Raw genomic sequence first — 16,823 nt, forward strand, 5'->3', positions numbered from 1 at the left:
TTCAATCTAGTATGGGAATATATGCAAAGCTAAATTCACTCATTCTCACCAACATCCAACCATGGAAAATGAGTGAATCTCTACTTGCACAAGTTACCAAAAGGTGGAAGTGACCAACCAAATGCTGTAAAATATTATGTGTATAGATCCTCTGTACAAACTTCCTCCAATTTATTACCATCCCAAGATTGAAAAACAGACATTCCAAGACAATGTTATTTAGCATGAAGGTGTACATCAAACAACTGTAACATCCTCAACCCATGCTCTTCTAAAATGTATGATGAGGCAATCCACCAGTTTTTCTTCTTTGGCTAAGATGGTACCACCAAACTCAAATTCCTAAACACTACACAACACAACATAGACTGTAGGTACTTACAAGGTGTAAGGTTACAAATTTACAAGCAGTCCAGATACATGTAATTTCTGCGTCGATTCAGCTGTAGAAGGCTTCCATAGGTGCGGTCCCAAACACCAATGAAAAGTGATTCTGTGTCAGGGCTAAAGGACACACCAGAGATCTCCCCAAAAAAATCAATCTCCTGCTCCTTTTCAAACCCATGCTTTGCATCGTAAACATGCACGAAGTCGGCTGGCTCTGCCATCGCCATGAACTGCCCGTCAGATGTGAAACGTATTGAACGTATAGCTCCAAGGTTGCCTTTAAGAACAGCAACAGATTTTGACAAGTTCCGAACATCCCAAACACGACATGTTTTGTCTTGGTTCCCGGTAGCAAATATTTGCCCATTAGGATGCCATGCAGATGCAAATGAGAAATCCAAGTGTCCATGCAAAGGTGTGATAGTCTGCAAGCACAACCGAAATTAAAATTAGATATTCACAACTTTTCACATTTGCATATATTCAAGAGAGTCCTTTTGAGAAATATAGAACGGGAACCTATAACATAGACAAACAGAACATGCCAACCTTTCCTGTTTGAGAATCCACCAGTAGTGCTTCTGGGTTGTCTCCAACAATTGCAAGTAGTTTCCCATCAGGGCTTAATGAAGTATGCTGCAGACCGAAAGAAAACAAATTCATATTACCATTTATGCCATTTACCAATAGACACTAAATCATATTTTTCCAACACTATCAGCAGGCATCCACAATGCACATCAAACATGAATTAAGAACATATAAATAGAAACTGACAGGGACTAATTATACTGAAAGTAAGATAAAGTTCAACCGGAAACTCTCATTTACAAAAGAAGAAATTGAACAGGTAATATAGACAGAGGGCAGAGCGGATATTGAGCTGAATTATCACACTCTTCCCTCCCAGGCCACCTTGCAATTGCACCCCTACTTATCTCATCATTGTGTAATGTTCCTCTCCAATCACTTGCTGCCACATTCACACTTGTTACTTTCCTTCCACCAATTCATCCTCAATTCAAAACAGCATCCTTTCCTCTCTTCTCATACACATATACGTCTCCTTCACTCCACCTTCACTGGTCCATTTCTTTTTTTCTTCTTTCTTATTACATGTGCAGAAGGCCCATAGACACAATTACTCTCAATTCTCTCTCCCTTTTAAACTTTAACCATACGAATCTAAAGATTATGATACAATTTTGAATTTGTGAGGAGTTTCTAAGACAGATGTAAAGCTGAAAAATCATCAGGTCTTAAAATTGAAACCAAATGAGAGTTTCTTCTTTCTTTGGTGCAAAAATACTTTTTAGGCTGCTCATCCAGAAATGACTTCTTAAGTTTTAACACCAAGTTTAAGACACACAGAACCCAATTCAGCCTCAATTGACCAGAAGAGGGTATTCAACATTAAAGTTCACATAGAATAAATTTATTTTGCAAGCAAGCTGTCCAAATTCAGGCCAAAAGATGGTCAAATGGTACCAAAATGTTTTTTCCCAAAGACACTTGGCCAGGCAGTCAGTACGTAAAATAACTAAAATATATTATCAAAGTTATTAGAAACAGAAAAAAATAGAATGAAATTATTAGAATACTAAACAAGGTTTCAAAAACTGAATTTCTACGAATTCTTCACAGAAACTAGATTTCAACTAACAACCGGAGGATATTTCTATTATACAAATAAAATTATCAGACCTGCTTTTTAGGAAAAACAAATGTTAAAGGTGGCTTACAATTACCAAACAGTTCAACAAAGTCCAACAGGTATAATGCTACAGTTAAAAAGCTAGAGCAGAACTTTAAAAAGCAATAAATAGGTAAAGAAAAAGCAAAAAGAATGTATCAAGTTAGGCATATGTTCCATATCTAATTGTAATCCAGCATTGGTCCTTTATAACGCACAACTCTGTTTTTTCCCCTTCTATCCCCTTCTCATTACTTAAAGCGCAAAGCCAAAGTCAAGCCAATTCAAACAACAACCAATCCTTTTTTATTATACAAAGTCATGCCAATTCTCAATTGGTCAAAAATCTGAGCATAAACCAATAATCTTATCATATCTACGCAACAAAATAACAATAATAACAATGTCACTATTCATATCTATAATTTAAAACAAGGAAAATCAAGTGGAAGTACTTACATTTACTGGCCAAGGAAAGGAAAAATGCTTTGAAAGCTGAAACCTCTCCATATCAAAGTCTCTAACTCCAGAGTCATTGTTTGAAGCCATGAAATGAACAGCTCCGCTGATAGATTAATCAATCGTTAGTAAGAAGCCCTATTTGAGGGCTGTATACAGTTATTACTAACATCGTATTAACAATTTAAGACCCCAAAAATATCAAGAAAGCAGAGAAGAAAGACCTCGGATGATCATAAATCTCCACAGCATTTGTGATTGCATTGTCCTCATATGTAGTTCGAGTACAAAAACTAACTCCAGGCCGGTCTAAGTACTGCAGGACATTGAGATCAATGGAAACAAATTTAAAAAAATTGAGGATGACTTCATATTATTTCCATTTTATCAAGCAGTTTCAATTAATCATATAAAAAAATAAAATCAACTCTATCTCCAAAAAATCAAGGTTAACATCTATACTGTATAATAAGTTAGAGAATTAAAATCAATATACTAATTTGTGCAACAGAAGCCAAAAAATTAAAAAAGAAATGTTGTGCATTATATTTTCTGGGGCAGCATCACATACAGACATAGAAGAGTGGAAGGTTTAGTGCATCTGATGAATAATTATTTGCATTAAAATACTAATCATCCATAAGTAAAAAAGAAATACCTTGCAAATAAGTTCTCCTTGAAACCCTCCAGCAATCAACAAGTTATTACGCACTGCCAGTGTACTAATTTGTGTCTGAGTAAAACCTTCCAAGAGGCTTCCAGGATGTTTCTATTAGCAAAACACACATTTGAAATCTCAGATGCTTTGTTTCCAAGTGAAGTGTTCAAAAGAATCAAATAACCACGAAAGATGATTACCTCACACGGAGCTACATGCCCTGCTACATTCAAGACTTCAGAACTCTTAGAACTTAATGAAGACCAGTGAACAATTGAGTAATTTGAAACAAGATATACGTCATGTTTTGATGTTGACCAAACCAAATTCCTCAACTGCAAATGAAAAAAAATAGAGGTTTCACATAATAGTATTGCCAACAACTGCTTAACATAAAGTTCCACAAGAAAATAGAAAAACAAAACATATATCCCATGTAGCAAAACACAGTGTCAGTTATCACAAAAGGTGTATAGTGAGGTACAAGTCATTCCACAAGAAAAAGATGATAACATAGAGCGCAGACAACACAAATCTCATTAAATCCTCACATGAACGGAAGTAAATAATTACAAAATCAACATACTTGGAAATGAAGTATTGTTGACTTCACAGATCTAGTGTTTTGCCAGAAATCATAATAATTTCCCCCTTTATCTGTTGCTTTGCATTCCTGTAGATGTGGAGAAAAAGGTAGTGTCAAACAATATTTTAAAATGAAAAATAACTACCTAGACAGCTCCAAACTAACATATTTACCTTCTCTGACATTTCCCCAGATTGCGGTATATTTTCATAATTCTTGTATTGCTCTAGTCTGGTTTGTCTATATTTCTCGCGACTAATGGTCAACCTATCCCAAGGTATACCTTGGATATCCTTCCCCCTCCTAGCTTCTGCAGCAGTGGTATCTGTTATTCGGTCCTCCTGCATCAGGGAACCAAAAAGAGAGACGTGCAAGAAAATGAAAATATCATGTCAACGACCACATTGTACTAAGTTGTCCAATAAAACCAAAAGGAAGCAAATACATATGCAATTATACAGAGAAATGTGTGCACAAACATATAACATCGGATAGGGTTTCACAGTTAGAATGAGCAAACAAGGTTTTGTTTATGAAACAAACCAAAGGGTCATATTCGTAGTCGTCATCGTCATCTGAATCTGATTCACCAAATGCTCTGCCGCGAAAATACATGTCATCTTCTACCTCTGCCATTTCATTATCATCTGCCGCATAGTCCATTTCATCACCATGGTATTGAGACATGTTTCCTGATGCAGTTCGGATTTTAACAACCGATATCTAGCATTGAGATAGGGTACTAAGATGAGTTGGAAAACAACAAACTCTACCGCAGATGCTATGCTTAAATTTTATAAGAATGCAAAATCCAAACATCAAATTATTTGTTATAGTAGGCACTACGATACTATTGGTTCAATTTTACAGAGAAAATAACACCACTTACAGCCATTTAGCAGCAACAAGAACTTTAACCAAACCCTAAAACCAAATACTTTTTTTTTCTAAAAAAATCCCATCTTGTCTCATTTAGATTCCAAACCTAAACTGACAAGCTAAGTGAAAGCAGGTAAAGCTTAAGAGCAACATAACATTAATTTGGGCAAATTTCAATTACCCCAAAAGGAAAATAAACACATCTACATACATAACATGAAAAAAAAAATATTTTTTTACTAGATTCAGAAATTAAAACTATAGTTTCACATGGTCCTAGAAAACAATATTCGAAAACCAAAAACAACAAATTAAACGTAGCAAACCGAAGACGAACTGGCAGCAAATATATGAAAAAACAAAAACAAAATTTAACAGAGAAAAAGGATGATTGAATTATTAAAATTAAAAGGGGTGAAGCAATTGCAATTCATAATAGGATTGACGAAAAGGGGGTTTGAAAGGTTAAAAAAATCGAACCTTTTCAATCTAATTTCCTGGGTTCGTAAATCGAAGGAAAAATCAGGTCCTTGAAGTTGTGAAATTGTTGGATCTTAGTGATAAGGACCCGAACCGGATCTGGGCATAAAAATGGAGCAGGCAGGTTTTGCAAAATATATAGATTATAATAACTGCACCTGTGAGTCTGTGATTGATAAAATCAGATACAGGTTACTCTATGAGATTTTCTTTTCTTTTTTTCTTATATATTTTATTTTTAAAATAAAATAATGCTACTGTCTCCCATATCAATATGGACATCACAACCGAGTCACCCAGGATTTCACTCTCTTCTCAATTTTTAGTCAGGTTTCGAATTTTAATATTTCTTTTTATTTAATTTTATCTAATAATTATAAACGATGATAAAGCAATAAACAAATGCATAATTTAAACTTTCACTACCCAAAATTCTAGAAAGTCCTAGATTTTCCTCTGTCAAACATCAAAAAATATTTTTGAGCATTCTCACATACTGTGGTTAGGATTCCAAATGTTAATCTTTAAATCCTATTTACATTATGTTGGACTATAAATATTTAAATTATTTATATTAATTTTGATACCATATGTTTATTTAGTATAAAAGCTTACAACGATGATATGTGTTTATAAATTTCAAAGCATGTCTTTAAAGGATTCAAAAAAAAAGTCAATAGTGTTCAGAAAATTTCTCAAAAGAAGTATTAATAAGGTAGAACCAGACACTAGTAATTAAATTGCATGGACGATTATACAATCAAAGGTACAATTTTATTATGCTCAACCAAGCATTTGGTTCAAAGGATTTTTTTCATGTACTTAGATTGGAAATATAATAAATTAATTAAACCTGTGATATGACATGGATTCTAGATTTTACACAAAGAAACATGTGTAGGAATCTAAGAATTGAGCAATCTCCTTAATAATTGGGTAATTCCTACCAAACAAGTCAGTTAATTCCTTTGAAAAAAAACAGTAAAAATGTCATTTTTTTTCCCTCTCATTTTGTATCACACAATATTCCCAAAATGGCTCATTTTTAGGTTACTTTCAATAAAATGTAAACATAATTATTAACAAATATGTTTTTTTTTTTTAAATCTAGAAGAAATGCATCTTTATTGTATAAAAGTAAAAATATTAAATAAATTAAAATACTATATCTGCAAAATGTGAAAGTGGTTCATTTTGGTATGAGGGTAAAATTATACAATGTGTGTTTGTAATTGAGAAAGTCAAGGAAAGAGGAAAGGCTAAAATCCTTAAAGTGTGACATTTCATCAGAGATAGAGAGCATGAATGTGGGTTTGTGCGAGATGCATTCTGTAATCTGTACCACCGCCGTCGCACCTGACTTTTCCGGTCGCCGGAGCAAAGTTCGGAACCCTAATCAATTACGCGCTAAATCCTCTCTGCTCATTCAAAAGCAGGATACCCAACTCGCAGAACCCTTATCCGACTCCGTCTCCGTCTCCCGCCGCCTCATTCTCCTTCGCCATGCTAAGAGTTCCTGGGCAAACCGCTCGCTCCGCGGTAACCAATCTCCTTCCCAACTTTCACTCTTAAACTCTCAATCTTTGCGCAATTACTGAGTGAGAACATAGCCTTCTAACAAATTGGAATGGAAACGGAGAAAAAGTGTTAATGCTTCCAAGTAGAACAACTGGTGGGTTTCTGCTTAGTGCAATTCCGTGGTCAAACTCTCGAACTTATTTACCTTACTCGTTTGAATAACGTCTGTGTTTTGGGACATGCATGCTCCCAGATTCTTGGAACACTTTTTTCTTAACCTAAGTACTGTTTTGGGTCCATGCAAATGTACCGATTTTTACTTTTAGTACGTATTTTTGTTTTTTGGGTTATGATCCTTGATTCTTTGTATGTATTGGGTTCTTACTTTGACTTTGTTTCAAACTCCATCTAATGTTTTCGCTGTGTCACATCCGTATTCTTGTAAGGTGGGACTTCCACAAAACCTGGTGGAGTAATGTAAGCGATTTTGTAACAGAAGGAAAAAATTGAAGGTTTTAATACGGATTAAACGAAAGACATAAAGGACTTAAAGCAAAACGTGTTATATTTGCCGGAGGAAAGGGATTTTTAAACCTTTATCTTAAGAATTTGAAAGGAAGATAAATGAAAATATGTTTTTTTTTTCCAGACCATGATCGGCCTCTGAGCAAGTCTGGGAAAGAGGATGCTGTGAGAGTTTCCCGCAAGCTCCAAGAGTTGGGTTGGATTCCTGAACTTATATTGTCTAGGTTAGCAATTTTGTGGCTCTTGCTTGTGTTGTGGCATTTGAATTGATGCTCGTTGGGACGAACTGCTGTTTGAGTTGTGTATTGATTTGTTGCAGTGATGCAGCGCGGACTAAGGAGACACTTAAAATAATGCAAGAGCAAGTGCAGGAGCTGGTGGAGGCTGAGGTTCATTTTATTTCTAGTTTCTATTCAATTGCAGCTATGGATGGGCAAACTGCAGAGCACCTTCAAAAGGTTATTTGTAGATATTCAAAGGATGAGATACTTACTGTCATGTGAGTATCTACAAATTCTAGACTTTTTGGGTCTAAATTTTTTTGTCTTGGCATTTGAAGGTGGAGATTGATGAATGTGGCTACATTAGAAATGTTTGATATTTTTCACAAGCACAACCTATGGATAGAAACATTGTAGTCATTTTCAATACTTTCTTTGATGCCATATTTGTAGATTAAATTTGATATACTTAATAAATCACACGTGGATTTCAAATTCAGAAAGTCAGTAGAGTCACATTTTACATTTTCCCTTTTCAAAACCATAATTAATTGCGTTGAACTATTTGATAGTGTTTTTGGACTTCTTCCACAATGAGGATTGAGATTCACATGACTCGTCTGTTGGTTGAATCTGGGTGGTAATTGTGTGTAGGTGGTCGTTATCTCAATCATGTACTATAGAACCTATAGCTAAAAAATAGAGTTAATTTTCAAGTATTCTCTAAGGGGCCTTTATTTATTGTGGGATAATATCTTTCAATTTTCTTTTTAAGAAACAAAGTTTGATATTTACAAACTAAGATTGATAAGTTTTGATATCATTGAGTGGTATGCAGGTGCATGGGACATAATAGGGGGTGGGAAGAAGCAGCATCAATGTTTTCCGGGGCCTCTGTGGAATTAAAAACATGCAATGCTGCACTGCTTGAGACTGCTGGAAAATCTTGGGACGAGGTTTCATTTCATTACCTTGCATGACACTGCAATTAGTGTATTTCCTTTCAAGACTTTACTGTCTCCCATTAAATATTAGGTGCCGTCTTTCATTGTTTACCCTTTTTTATACTTATACGAAGTTATTATACTAAATATTCACTGGGGACCACACAAATATTTTATGGACTCGTCTTTTGCAAACTATTATTTGCTCTGATTAACTTCTATTTATTGGAGTTTCAAATCAATATGAAGTAATAAATTTAAGGTTAAACCATTTTCTGTACAAGTAATTAAAGCGATTGTATGCATGGATAATATTCTGTATGTTTCAGCCATTGGAATTTGATGTACACAATCCTTTGTATGTGGCCAAATATTGGCCATGCAGTGAGGGTTTTAAGTAGGTTTATGCCAAATCCAAGTCAATCTCATTGGGAAGCAGTTAAATGGATTTTTGAGGTATCTACTATGATGCACCACATTGAGGTGTATGTATTTTGGTAAGGGAGAATTACATGTACAAGGCTACATAGATGTAGACTTTGGAGGTGAAGTTGATCACTGAAGAAGTACCACTACATTTTCACTGTTGGTCTACAATTGTTGGTTTGACATTGTAGATGCAAAAGACAGTTGCTTTACCTACTATAGAGGTTGAGTATATTGTAGTAACAAATGCCAATAAAGAGTTTATATGACTTCAAGGAATATTAGCAAAGTTGAGATTCATCAACTAGAAGATTTTTGGATAGAGATAGTCAGAGTGTGATGCATCTATCAAAGAATTTCAACATTTTATTTTATAGCAAAGTACATCTGTATCTGTTATCCCTTCTTCCTCAATTATTTGCTTGATGGTGAGTTGTTAACATTTAGAAAGATCCAAGGAAGTAAGAACCCAACAGACATGATGTGAAAGATAGTAACCATTAACAAACTAAAGTTGTGCTCCAGTTTAACTGGCTGTTAGAATAACAAATTAGAGAAGGTTGCTGCATTGATCAAGATGTGAAGACAAATTGAAATTAGTCTTCAAGTGGGATATTGTTGGATGTGTTTATACAACCCCTAAAATTGAATGAAGCGTGTCATTCTTTTGTTTAGTTAAAGAAGGAAATTGGGTGCATAAAATAGAGTTATATGAGATTTCTCCATGCACGTATAAATGCCTCGCTGCTATAACTACTTATTTCCATTCCAAAACCGATAAAGATTTTAATGAGAGAAAAACTTTAGTAAGAGAAAATATTCATTTATTTTTTTAGTGTAATTGTGTTGAGTGTTTGTAAACATTATTTTTATTTTTTCCCTTTTTCAAGTAGACGAACTCTGTTATTAATTGTGTTATTATTCTGCATTTATCATATTTCTCACAAATCAGATTATAGGGAATGTGCATAATTTCTCAACAATGGGTAATCAGTCATTACTAGGACCCATAATCTTTAAAGTGGACATACCCCAAATTCCATGGAGAAGAAATTGTGGTTTCCCATTAAATGAAGAAATGACACCTTATTTATGTGTCTTTGGATTAGATTTTGTGTATATTGTAGATGTAGTAAAACTATTCATGATCTTCACCTATCTACATACTTTTGGGGAATTCTCTTCCCTGTGTCTACCTGTCACTTGGTCTTGATGATCAATCACATGTAAAACATGGTTAACTTTGTTTCACAATTGGTTTAAGAGTAAAATAATGCGATTGTATACAATTGTTGACCAATATTTATGACAGTAACGGGTAAATATGTCTCGAAGTGGTTTAGTATCATGAAACTATTGAAATATTTAATGGTGATTAACTTTGCTTCAGAAGTGGTTAAGAGTAAATGAATGTATGTATATAATTACCAATCTTTACTTGTGGTACTAATGGTTAAATATGGCACACAAAAGGTTAATAGTGTCTTCAAATTATTGAAATATGTAATGGTAGTTAACTTTGTCTCACAAGTGGTTAAGAGTTAAAGAATGTGATTGTATACAATTATTAATTTATACTTCTGGCACTAGTGGTTAATATACCTTACAAATGGTTGATAATGTCTTGAAGTTATTAAAATGTCTAATGGTGGTTACTGTGCCTTACAAATGGTTAATTGGGTCGGGTGGATGCTTTAAATGGGACGTTCTTCTTTTTCCTTAGTAGAGTTCCTTGATAGTCACAAGTTGCTTTTACCTGGATGCAGTGTTGCTATTCACTGAAAGTGTATAGTTTTTCTCATGTATGATTAAGCATCCTTCGTAGTTCATAAAATTTCTCGAGAGTGTTTTGTGGGGGAACACTATTGTTTCACTTGTGGAAAATGTTTATTTTTCTTTTGATTGCTTATAATTAATTTTTGGGGGTTAAGTGACTCTTATTGATTAGAGGTTTGGGATATCTGTAATAAAATCTGTGACATGAATGCTGTATGGCATGTTTGTTTCTTAATTAAAGCAGCCTAAACCCCATATGAAATCAAAGCTTGTGTCTTGGTCAGTTGAGTTCAAGTGGGGTTCGAGCTGTTTCATGGGAAAAACAAATATGCCCATAATAGTTTGGGAATTACCTTTTAAAATCAAACTTTTTTATAAAACTGATAGTTCTAGATTCCTAGTAACTGCGGGCATGATGAAGAAAGCCTGTTCCTTGTGGTCATCATCACTTCCTGGAAATTACTCCTTCGCTAAATCTGATGCAACTGTGACTCATAATGTGTTGACGGTGTAACCCAAGATAGTCAGTTATTGCTTCCTTGAATTTCCACAAAGTTGTTTCCTATAACTAATTGCTATTATGCCTGACACTTGCCCCAAAAAGAAAAGCTATTAATAGAATTTTACTTTGGAAACAGGCGAATTTTGTTCATTCACCACACTGCTCACTTTATAAATTTCAAAGTATGTTATAAAGTGTCAATTCAGACTCTAAGCGCTTCGTATACTTGGACGATTATCCACAAAGCTTTAGTTTTTAATGCCAGGGTGGTGGCAGGAGGTATAAGTCTTAAAGTTTTGTAACATTATTGTAACCTTTCCCCACCCAGAAAGAGCTATGGAATGGATTAGAAAACACTTTGATAGGTGTGTTTTGACCTTTTAGTTTATCTTCACAGGCATAAAAAGAGGGAGGGGGGCGCACCGTGCAGGGAGGGAACCTTAATTACTTGCATACCTTGCAGCAGTGCAAGACTTTCGTTCAATTTTATATTAGCTCCCAAAAGATAAAAATATTCAGTTTTGCAGTGACAAAAAGATGTGTATCTAACTTTGTATCTTACAGGCATTTGCCGCCGCAGGATTTGGTGGATGGAAGCTTCAAGGCATAGTAAAGCCAAGTAGCTAGCTTGCTGTGACTTTCCTGCTGGGTAAACTTACAAATAAATATGCAAGAGGTTGGAAGCGTCAATACTTATTCAAGCAAACCTAAAAGGCCTCAGTTAGGTAAAGGCTACAGTACTGATGACTTCGGAAAGTATATACTGGAGGATATGATGCCAAAAGCTTCAGTTAGATCTGTTTAATTTAGCAGCTGTGATGTTTACATGGTGATTCAAGATGATACATGGCTGAGGATAATGTGCAGGATCTCAATGGTTCATATATGCTGCTTGGTATGGGTCATTTGTTCATTGAAGTGAACTTATGCTGCTAGGTGGTTGTTGATTCATACTCAACTACAGGTTTCCAAAGAAAAAAAAATAATGCTTCTGTAAATCATATGCTGTGAAAAGAAAAAGCATTACTTGTTACTTTTCTCCCTTTTTACTCCGTTCTTCTCTTACATTTTGATAATAAAGACTGAAAATCTATTTTGAAATACCAAAATGCTATTGGTTAATGATTATCAGCAACCAAAACGACAAGAATTCCCGGCCTAGATTTAAATTGAAGAACGATACATTTTATCAACTTCTGCAAATTTCCTCTTGTGGAGATTACTTCAAATGATAGATGAAGGGTGCACTCTTGCTTAATACTTTTTTATCAATAAAAGAAAATATATATTTTTCAAGTAAAAAGCATACAGAAAAATGATGACAATTATATCAGTATATTGTTGCAGCGTTTTTAAATTTATCTACTGCATTATGAGTATGCTAATCAGATAGCTTCGTTTTTGCATATCGAGATGCCCAGCTGGAAGAAATGGGTGGGTGGCGAGAGAGGCCTAAAATTTTATCCCAAAAAACTGCAATTTCATTGCTTAAGAACTTGTGTGGTCAACTTTACCTCAATTTTTATAAGGCATTATTAACAACTTCTGCAAATACACTCTGCTATGTATAATTCCTTGAACGAAATTGCTAGCTGAGTCATATCCATCCACATGGATAAGATTCCCTCTAAAAGAAATGATTAATCAAAGCTCAAAACCAAACAGTAATTACCTTGTTCAATATGTCAAATATGTTCATAAAGATTCCCCAGTAGTCATTTTGCTCAGATGCTTCCTCAACAATCTGCATCAACTAATAAGTAACCAGTTACTAATGTATGATTATGGCATTGGTTTATGCTTCAAACAGATGAAAATTCCAAGAGGACCCTCTTTGAGAAAAGGAAAAAGCAAACGATACCATTAAATTGTACTGAATAATTCGACTGAAAAGAGCATAATTGGATAACCATGCCATCTTTGTATCACTTCTCACCCATGTCCTCCACATTTAGCTTTGCCAGTTCGTATTTTCTTGAAAAACTTAAAATTGATCAAATTATTCTTAAAATAAACAAAGAGAAAAAAACATGACTAGAAAAAGATAGAGCCGAATTCAATACATTAGACTGTTTTCGGTATAATTAGTCAGCGCGACAACTAAATAGCTGAAAAACTAACTAAAATCTAAAAATGTTTGTCAAACTAGCTAAAATTAAAAAATGATTAATTTGGCCTTGATTAATTGTTGAATCAAATCTCAATATTAGGTAATTATATATTTTCAATTACTATAAATTGATATTAATTTATTTTAATCTTTTTATATAAATTAAATTTCACATAATATTTGTTTAAAATTTTATTCTTCATTATATTTTAAAAGTTTTTAAAATCAAGGATTAAATATGTTTTTATCTTTAACTTTTCAGTGAAAAATTAGAAATAGTTCACTTTCAAAATTTTGGTTTAATTTAATCTCCCAACTTTAGAAATAAGTGGATTTAATCTTTTGAACTAAATTGTATAAGGTTTATTTGATGTTTTAAACACGTTTTTGAGGTGAAATGTCTCAAATTGTGTAAATAATTCAAATACTATCATGAAATCCGTTTAAAATGTCAAATAAACCTGATAAAATTTAGTTAAAAGAATTAAATCCACACATCTCTAAAATTTAAGAAATAAATTAGGCCAAAAATTTGGAAACTAATTCAAATTTTTACTGAAAATTAAAAAACTTAAAACATATTTAATCTTAAAATCAATGTTATTTTGGAATAAAAAGTTCAATAATTAACAAATGTAACGTTAAGTAGTCATAAAAAATGTAACAATAAAACAATAACCTACGGATTATACAGTATATAATATATATAATTATAAAGAGGATTGGACATTATGATATTTATTATTATTTTAAAAGATAAAATGATAAATGTTGTTTAAATAAACTGTTTTGAAACGTTGGTATAAATAATTTTTTGAGAGAAAGTAAAATCTATAAAACATTTAATTATACAGCATAAATATAATAATCTGATCAAAAATTCATCTACCACATATGATAAGTTACAAAACTTGGATCTTACCTTTCACTGCATTCCCAGAAAAGAGATTGCATACAAAGAATCAGACAGCCAAATCACTTTTCCTAAAGTTCCAATAATCAACAATATTCGTTTTCCATGTTGTTTTTGTATACACCTTCTATCTTTAGTTCTTCTGCATCAAACCAAACGACACTAAGTGTTTGTTTTTAATTGCTATTATTTATTTTTCTTTAATGCAAACATTTTAACTATTATTACATCGTACAAATACAAGTGTGTATTATTTTCGATCATACTTTTGAAAATTTTAATTTATATTTATATTTTCTTAAATAACAGATAATTTGAGACAAAGAAATATTCAAAGAAGTGACAAATCAATGCACAAAGGCAATATCATCATTTAGATTTGTAATGAGAAATAAAACAACAAAGATTGTTGTCACAATGTAGAACTCAGAAAAGTGTGCAACTTTTAACCTTTTAAAAATATTTAAATTTTAGCCTATATATTATGTAAATGGTAACTTTTTATTTTTATATAATTAAAATTTATAATAAAAAAATTCAATATGTAAATTATCTTCTAATTCATATTTGTAGTAAATAAAAATATTTTAATATATTATATTTATTATTTATAATAACCAGTACTAAATCTTAATTTAAAATATTTAAAAGAATGAAAATCAAAAGGATAAAATAGATTAGCATAAAAGTAACAGTTTAAGATAGTCCAAAAAAGTGTTTAACTAATTGTAAGCAAATGTATGACTACACAGAATAAAGATCTTCGTCTTAAACTAAGTATTAATGATATTTAATTTTTTTTTCTTATGAAGTTATTAAATGGCATTGAATAATTTAATTAAAAGTTAAGCTATTGATATTTTAAAAAAATTGAAATCTAATTTAAAATTTTAATTTGAGATGATTGAAAGTTGTAACATCCCAAAATATAGCATAACATTGTATCATAGATTAATCAAGAGTTAGTAGAGTATTTAACCTTACAGTTATCCAAAATAACCATAAAACTAAAAACTTTACATAACAACATAAGTCTGATGCAAAAGTATAGACATAAACCGAACGGTAATACAACAGCCTGTATAAACCAAACGACTTACAAAAGGTCAACTAAACCTATTGACCGAACGGTCAAATCTAAAACTATACACAACTGATGACCGAGCGGTCTTATCCTAAGCAACAAGATCCTCTCCTTCCAATGCTTGCTCCACCGAACACTCATCACCTTCTGCTCACATCCACAGGATGATCATTGCAAAAGAAAAAATAACCGAACAGACATAATAAGACGAAACAAGAAAGTAGGGTAAGCTATTGTAATTTAATTATAAACACATATATGCATTTCATGCAAGTTCAATCCATATGAAACTGAACGGTACATCATACAACAATGAATACAATTCATCACATACAACCAAAACATCATAATTCATATAAATATATATAAACCGAACATTATGACTTGACCATCCGGATTGTATGAATATGTAGCTACAATCGTCCTTGCACTTGTGGTAGTGTAACAGCTGACACCAATCAAGCTACTACCCAAGGTTAATCCCATAATACCTACCTCGACACCCTGAGGTGGTAGGACCTCCTGCTATTCTCACAAATGATATATCTCTCTCTATGTGAGAATGATACTCAGAATTTCAGGATGAACGCCAGCTTAGCATATCCATATTCATACTTTACAAATCAATAATCATACACGAGACATTCCGCCTTGGAATTCTCTTCCACAGTATTCAAAAGTTCAACCTTCTCATTTTTTTTCCACAATCTATCATTCATTATTTATATTTCCATTTACAGAATAAAGAGAACATGTGAACGTTGGAGACCGAACACCTTCACACTACCCAACTGAGAGTATCGAACGATTCATAAGAGACAAAACATAAACAATTGACCGAACGCTATTATAGACCAACCACTATAGAAACCAACTACTAGAAACTTAGCCCAAATCGAAGAGCTTAAACCGTACCCTCATAACTCAAACCAAAACTCTTAAAAACTTATACCAAACACTATACTAGACCGAGTACTTAGAGATTATTGAATACTCTATCCAAACTCAACACTAGTTTAAGATTAGAACATTGTGATTAGACCGAACGATCTTACATAGATAATACCTTAATAGATCAAACTCAGTAAATGACAGAGTACGTAACACGGCTGAACGGTCAACAAAGCAAAACCCTGAATAACACTTCTTAAACCAAGACAAGATATTTTTCTTAATTTCTAAACTTCCAAACTTGATTTCTAAGTTATTTTAAACCTATTCTACTGAACCTATTACTCACTGCTCACCACACACATTTTCACATACTTTCATTTCCAAACCAGAAATGACCGAACGTTCTACAACATGGAACTCCAACCCAGTTCACAAGTCTCGGCCAAACACAGAAATTGAATACAAATCAATCAAACATACCATTATTCATACATGCAAGCGTTCAAACCTCAATTCCAAACACAGAAAAATATAATTAAATCACTAGCTTCCCTTACTTTTTGAATAAACGAGATACTTCCTAAGCTTCCACAACTTTAACTAACCAGTAACCACTTCTAAAACAACCCACTACAATTTCGATCGATGAAAAGTGACCAACCAGAGGATTAAAATAGAAACAGGTTCAGAAAAAGATAGATGAATAACACATGCAAGCTGAACAACGCTTGCATGTTCCAGAAAATACCGAAACTTAAATAAAACAAA

The 16,823-nt window shown here is 33.0% G+C and overlaps 2 protein-coding genes across 3 annotated transcripts; one reads left to right on the forward strand and one right to left on the reverse strand.

Annotated features, from left to right (window-relative positions):
• Positions 1 to 152: 152 nt before the first annotated feature.
• LOC108343356 (uncharacterized WD repeat-containing protein C2A9.03) lies at positions 153 to 5,436 on the reverse strand. Of its 2 annotated transcripts, none has more exons than XM_017581587.2 (10): positions 5,143 to 5,436; positions 4,327 to 4,475; positions 3,957 to 4,124; positions 3,784 to 3,870; positions 3,398 to 3,532; positions 3,198 to 3,308; positions 2,764 to 2,855; positions 2,540 to 2,645; positions 937 to 1,023; positions 153 to 812 (listed from the first exon to the last, which is right to left on the reverse strand). In XM_017581587.2, exons 2-10 carry the CDS (start codon positions 4,468 to 4,470, stop codon positions 402 to 404), a joined length of 1,341 nt encoding a protein of 446 aa, XP_017437076.1. In that variant the 5' UTR covers positions 4,471 to 4,475; positions 5,143 to 5,436; the 3' UTR covers positions 153 to 401. The 2 variants fall into 2 exon arrangements, with proteins under 2 accessions (XP_017437076.1, XP_017437075.1); XM_017581586.2 differs by having other exon boundaries at positions 4,327 to 4,506; positions 5,143 to 5,363.
• A 923-nt stretch (positions 5,437 to 6,359) lies between these two features.
• LOC108340924 (uncharacterized protein At3g52155, chloroplastic) lies at positions 6,360 to 12,087 on the forward strand. The gene is made up of 5 exons (XM_017578491.2): positions 6,360 to 6,681; positions 7,310 to 7,409; positions 7,505 to 7,684; positions 8,245 to 8,362; positions 11,619 to 12,087. Exons 1-5 carry the CDS (start codon positions 6,444 to 6,446, stop codon positions 11,679 to 11,681), a joined length of 699 nt encoding a protein of 232 aa, XP_017433980.1. The 5' UTR covers positions 6,360 to 6,443; the 3' UTR covers positions 11,682 to 12,087.
• The last annotated feature ends 4,736 nt before the right edge of the window (positions 12,088 to 16,823 follow it).

Source organism: Vigna angularis, chromosome 6 (genome assembly GCF_016808095.1).
Source record: "Vigna angularis cultivar LongXiaoDou No.4 chromosome 6, ASM1680809v1, whole genome shotgun sequence".
In the NCBI taxonomy this organism is placed as follows: Eukaryota; Viridiplantae; Streptophyta; class Magnoliopsida; order Fabales; family Fabaceae; genus Vigna; species Vigna angularis.

What these genes read in the sequence shown, in the direction of transcription:
- LOC108343356 (XM_017581587.2), bottom strand. Translation starts at nt 4,470, where the DNA reads ATGTCTCAATACCATGGTGATGAAATGGACTATGCGGCAGATGATAAT. An exon ending in ACTACGAATATGACCCTTTG is followed by an intron (nt 4,125 to 4,326) that starts GTTTGTTTCATA and finishes TCCCTGATGCAG; the next exon opens with GAGGACCGAATAACAGATAC. An exon ending in TGGATTCTCAAACAGGAAAG is followed by an intron (nt 813 to 936) that starts GTTGGCATGTTC and finishes TTGTGCTTGCAG; the next exon opens with ACTATCACACCTTTGCATGG.
- LOC108340924 (XM_017578491.2), top strand. Translation starts at nt 6,444, where the DNA reads ATGAATGTGGGTTTGTGCGAGATGCATTCTGTAATCTGTACCACCGCC. An exon ending in CCTGAACTTATATTGTCTAG is followed by an intron (nt 7,410 to 7,504) that starts GTTAGCAATTTT and finishes GATTTGTTGCAG; the next exon opens with TGATGCAGCGCGGACTAAGG. An exon ending in GATGAGATACTTACTGTCAT is followed by an intron (nt 7,685 to 8,244) that starts GTGAGTATCTAC and finishes AGTGGTATGCAG; the next exon opens with GTGCATGGGACATAATAGGG.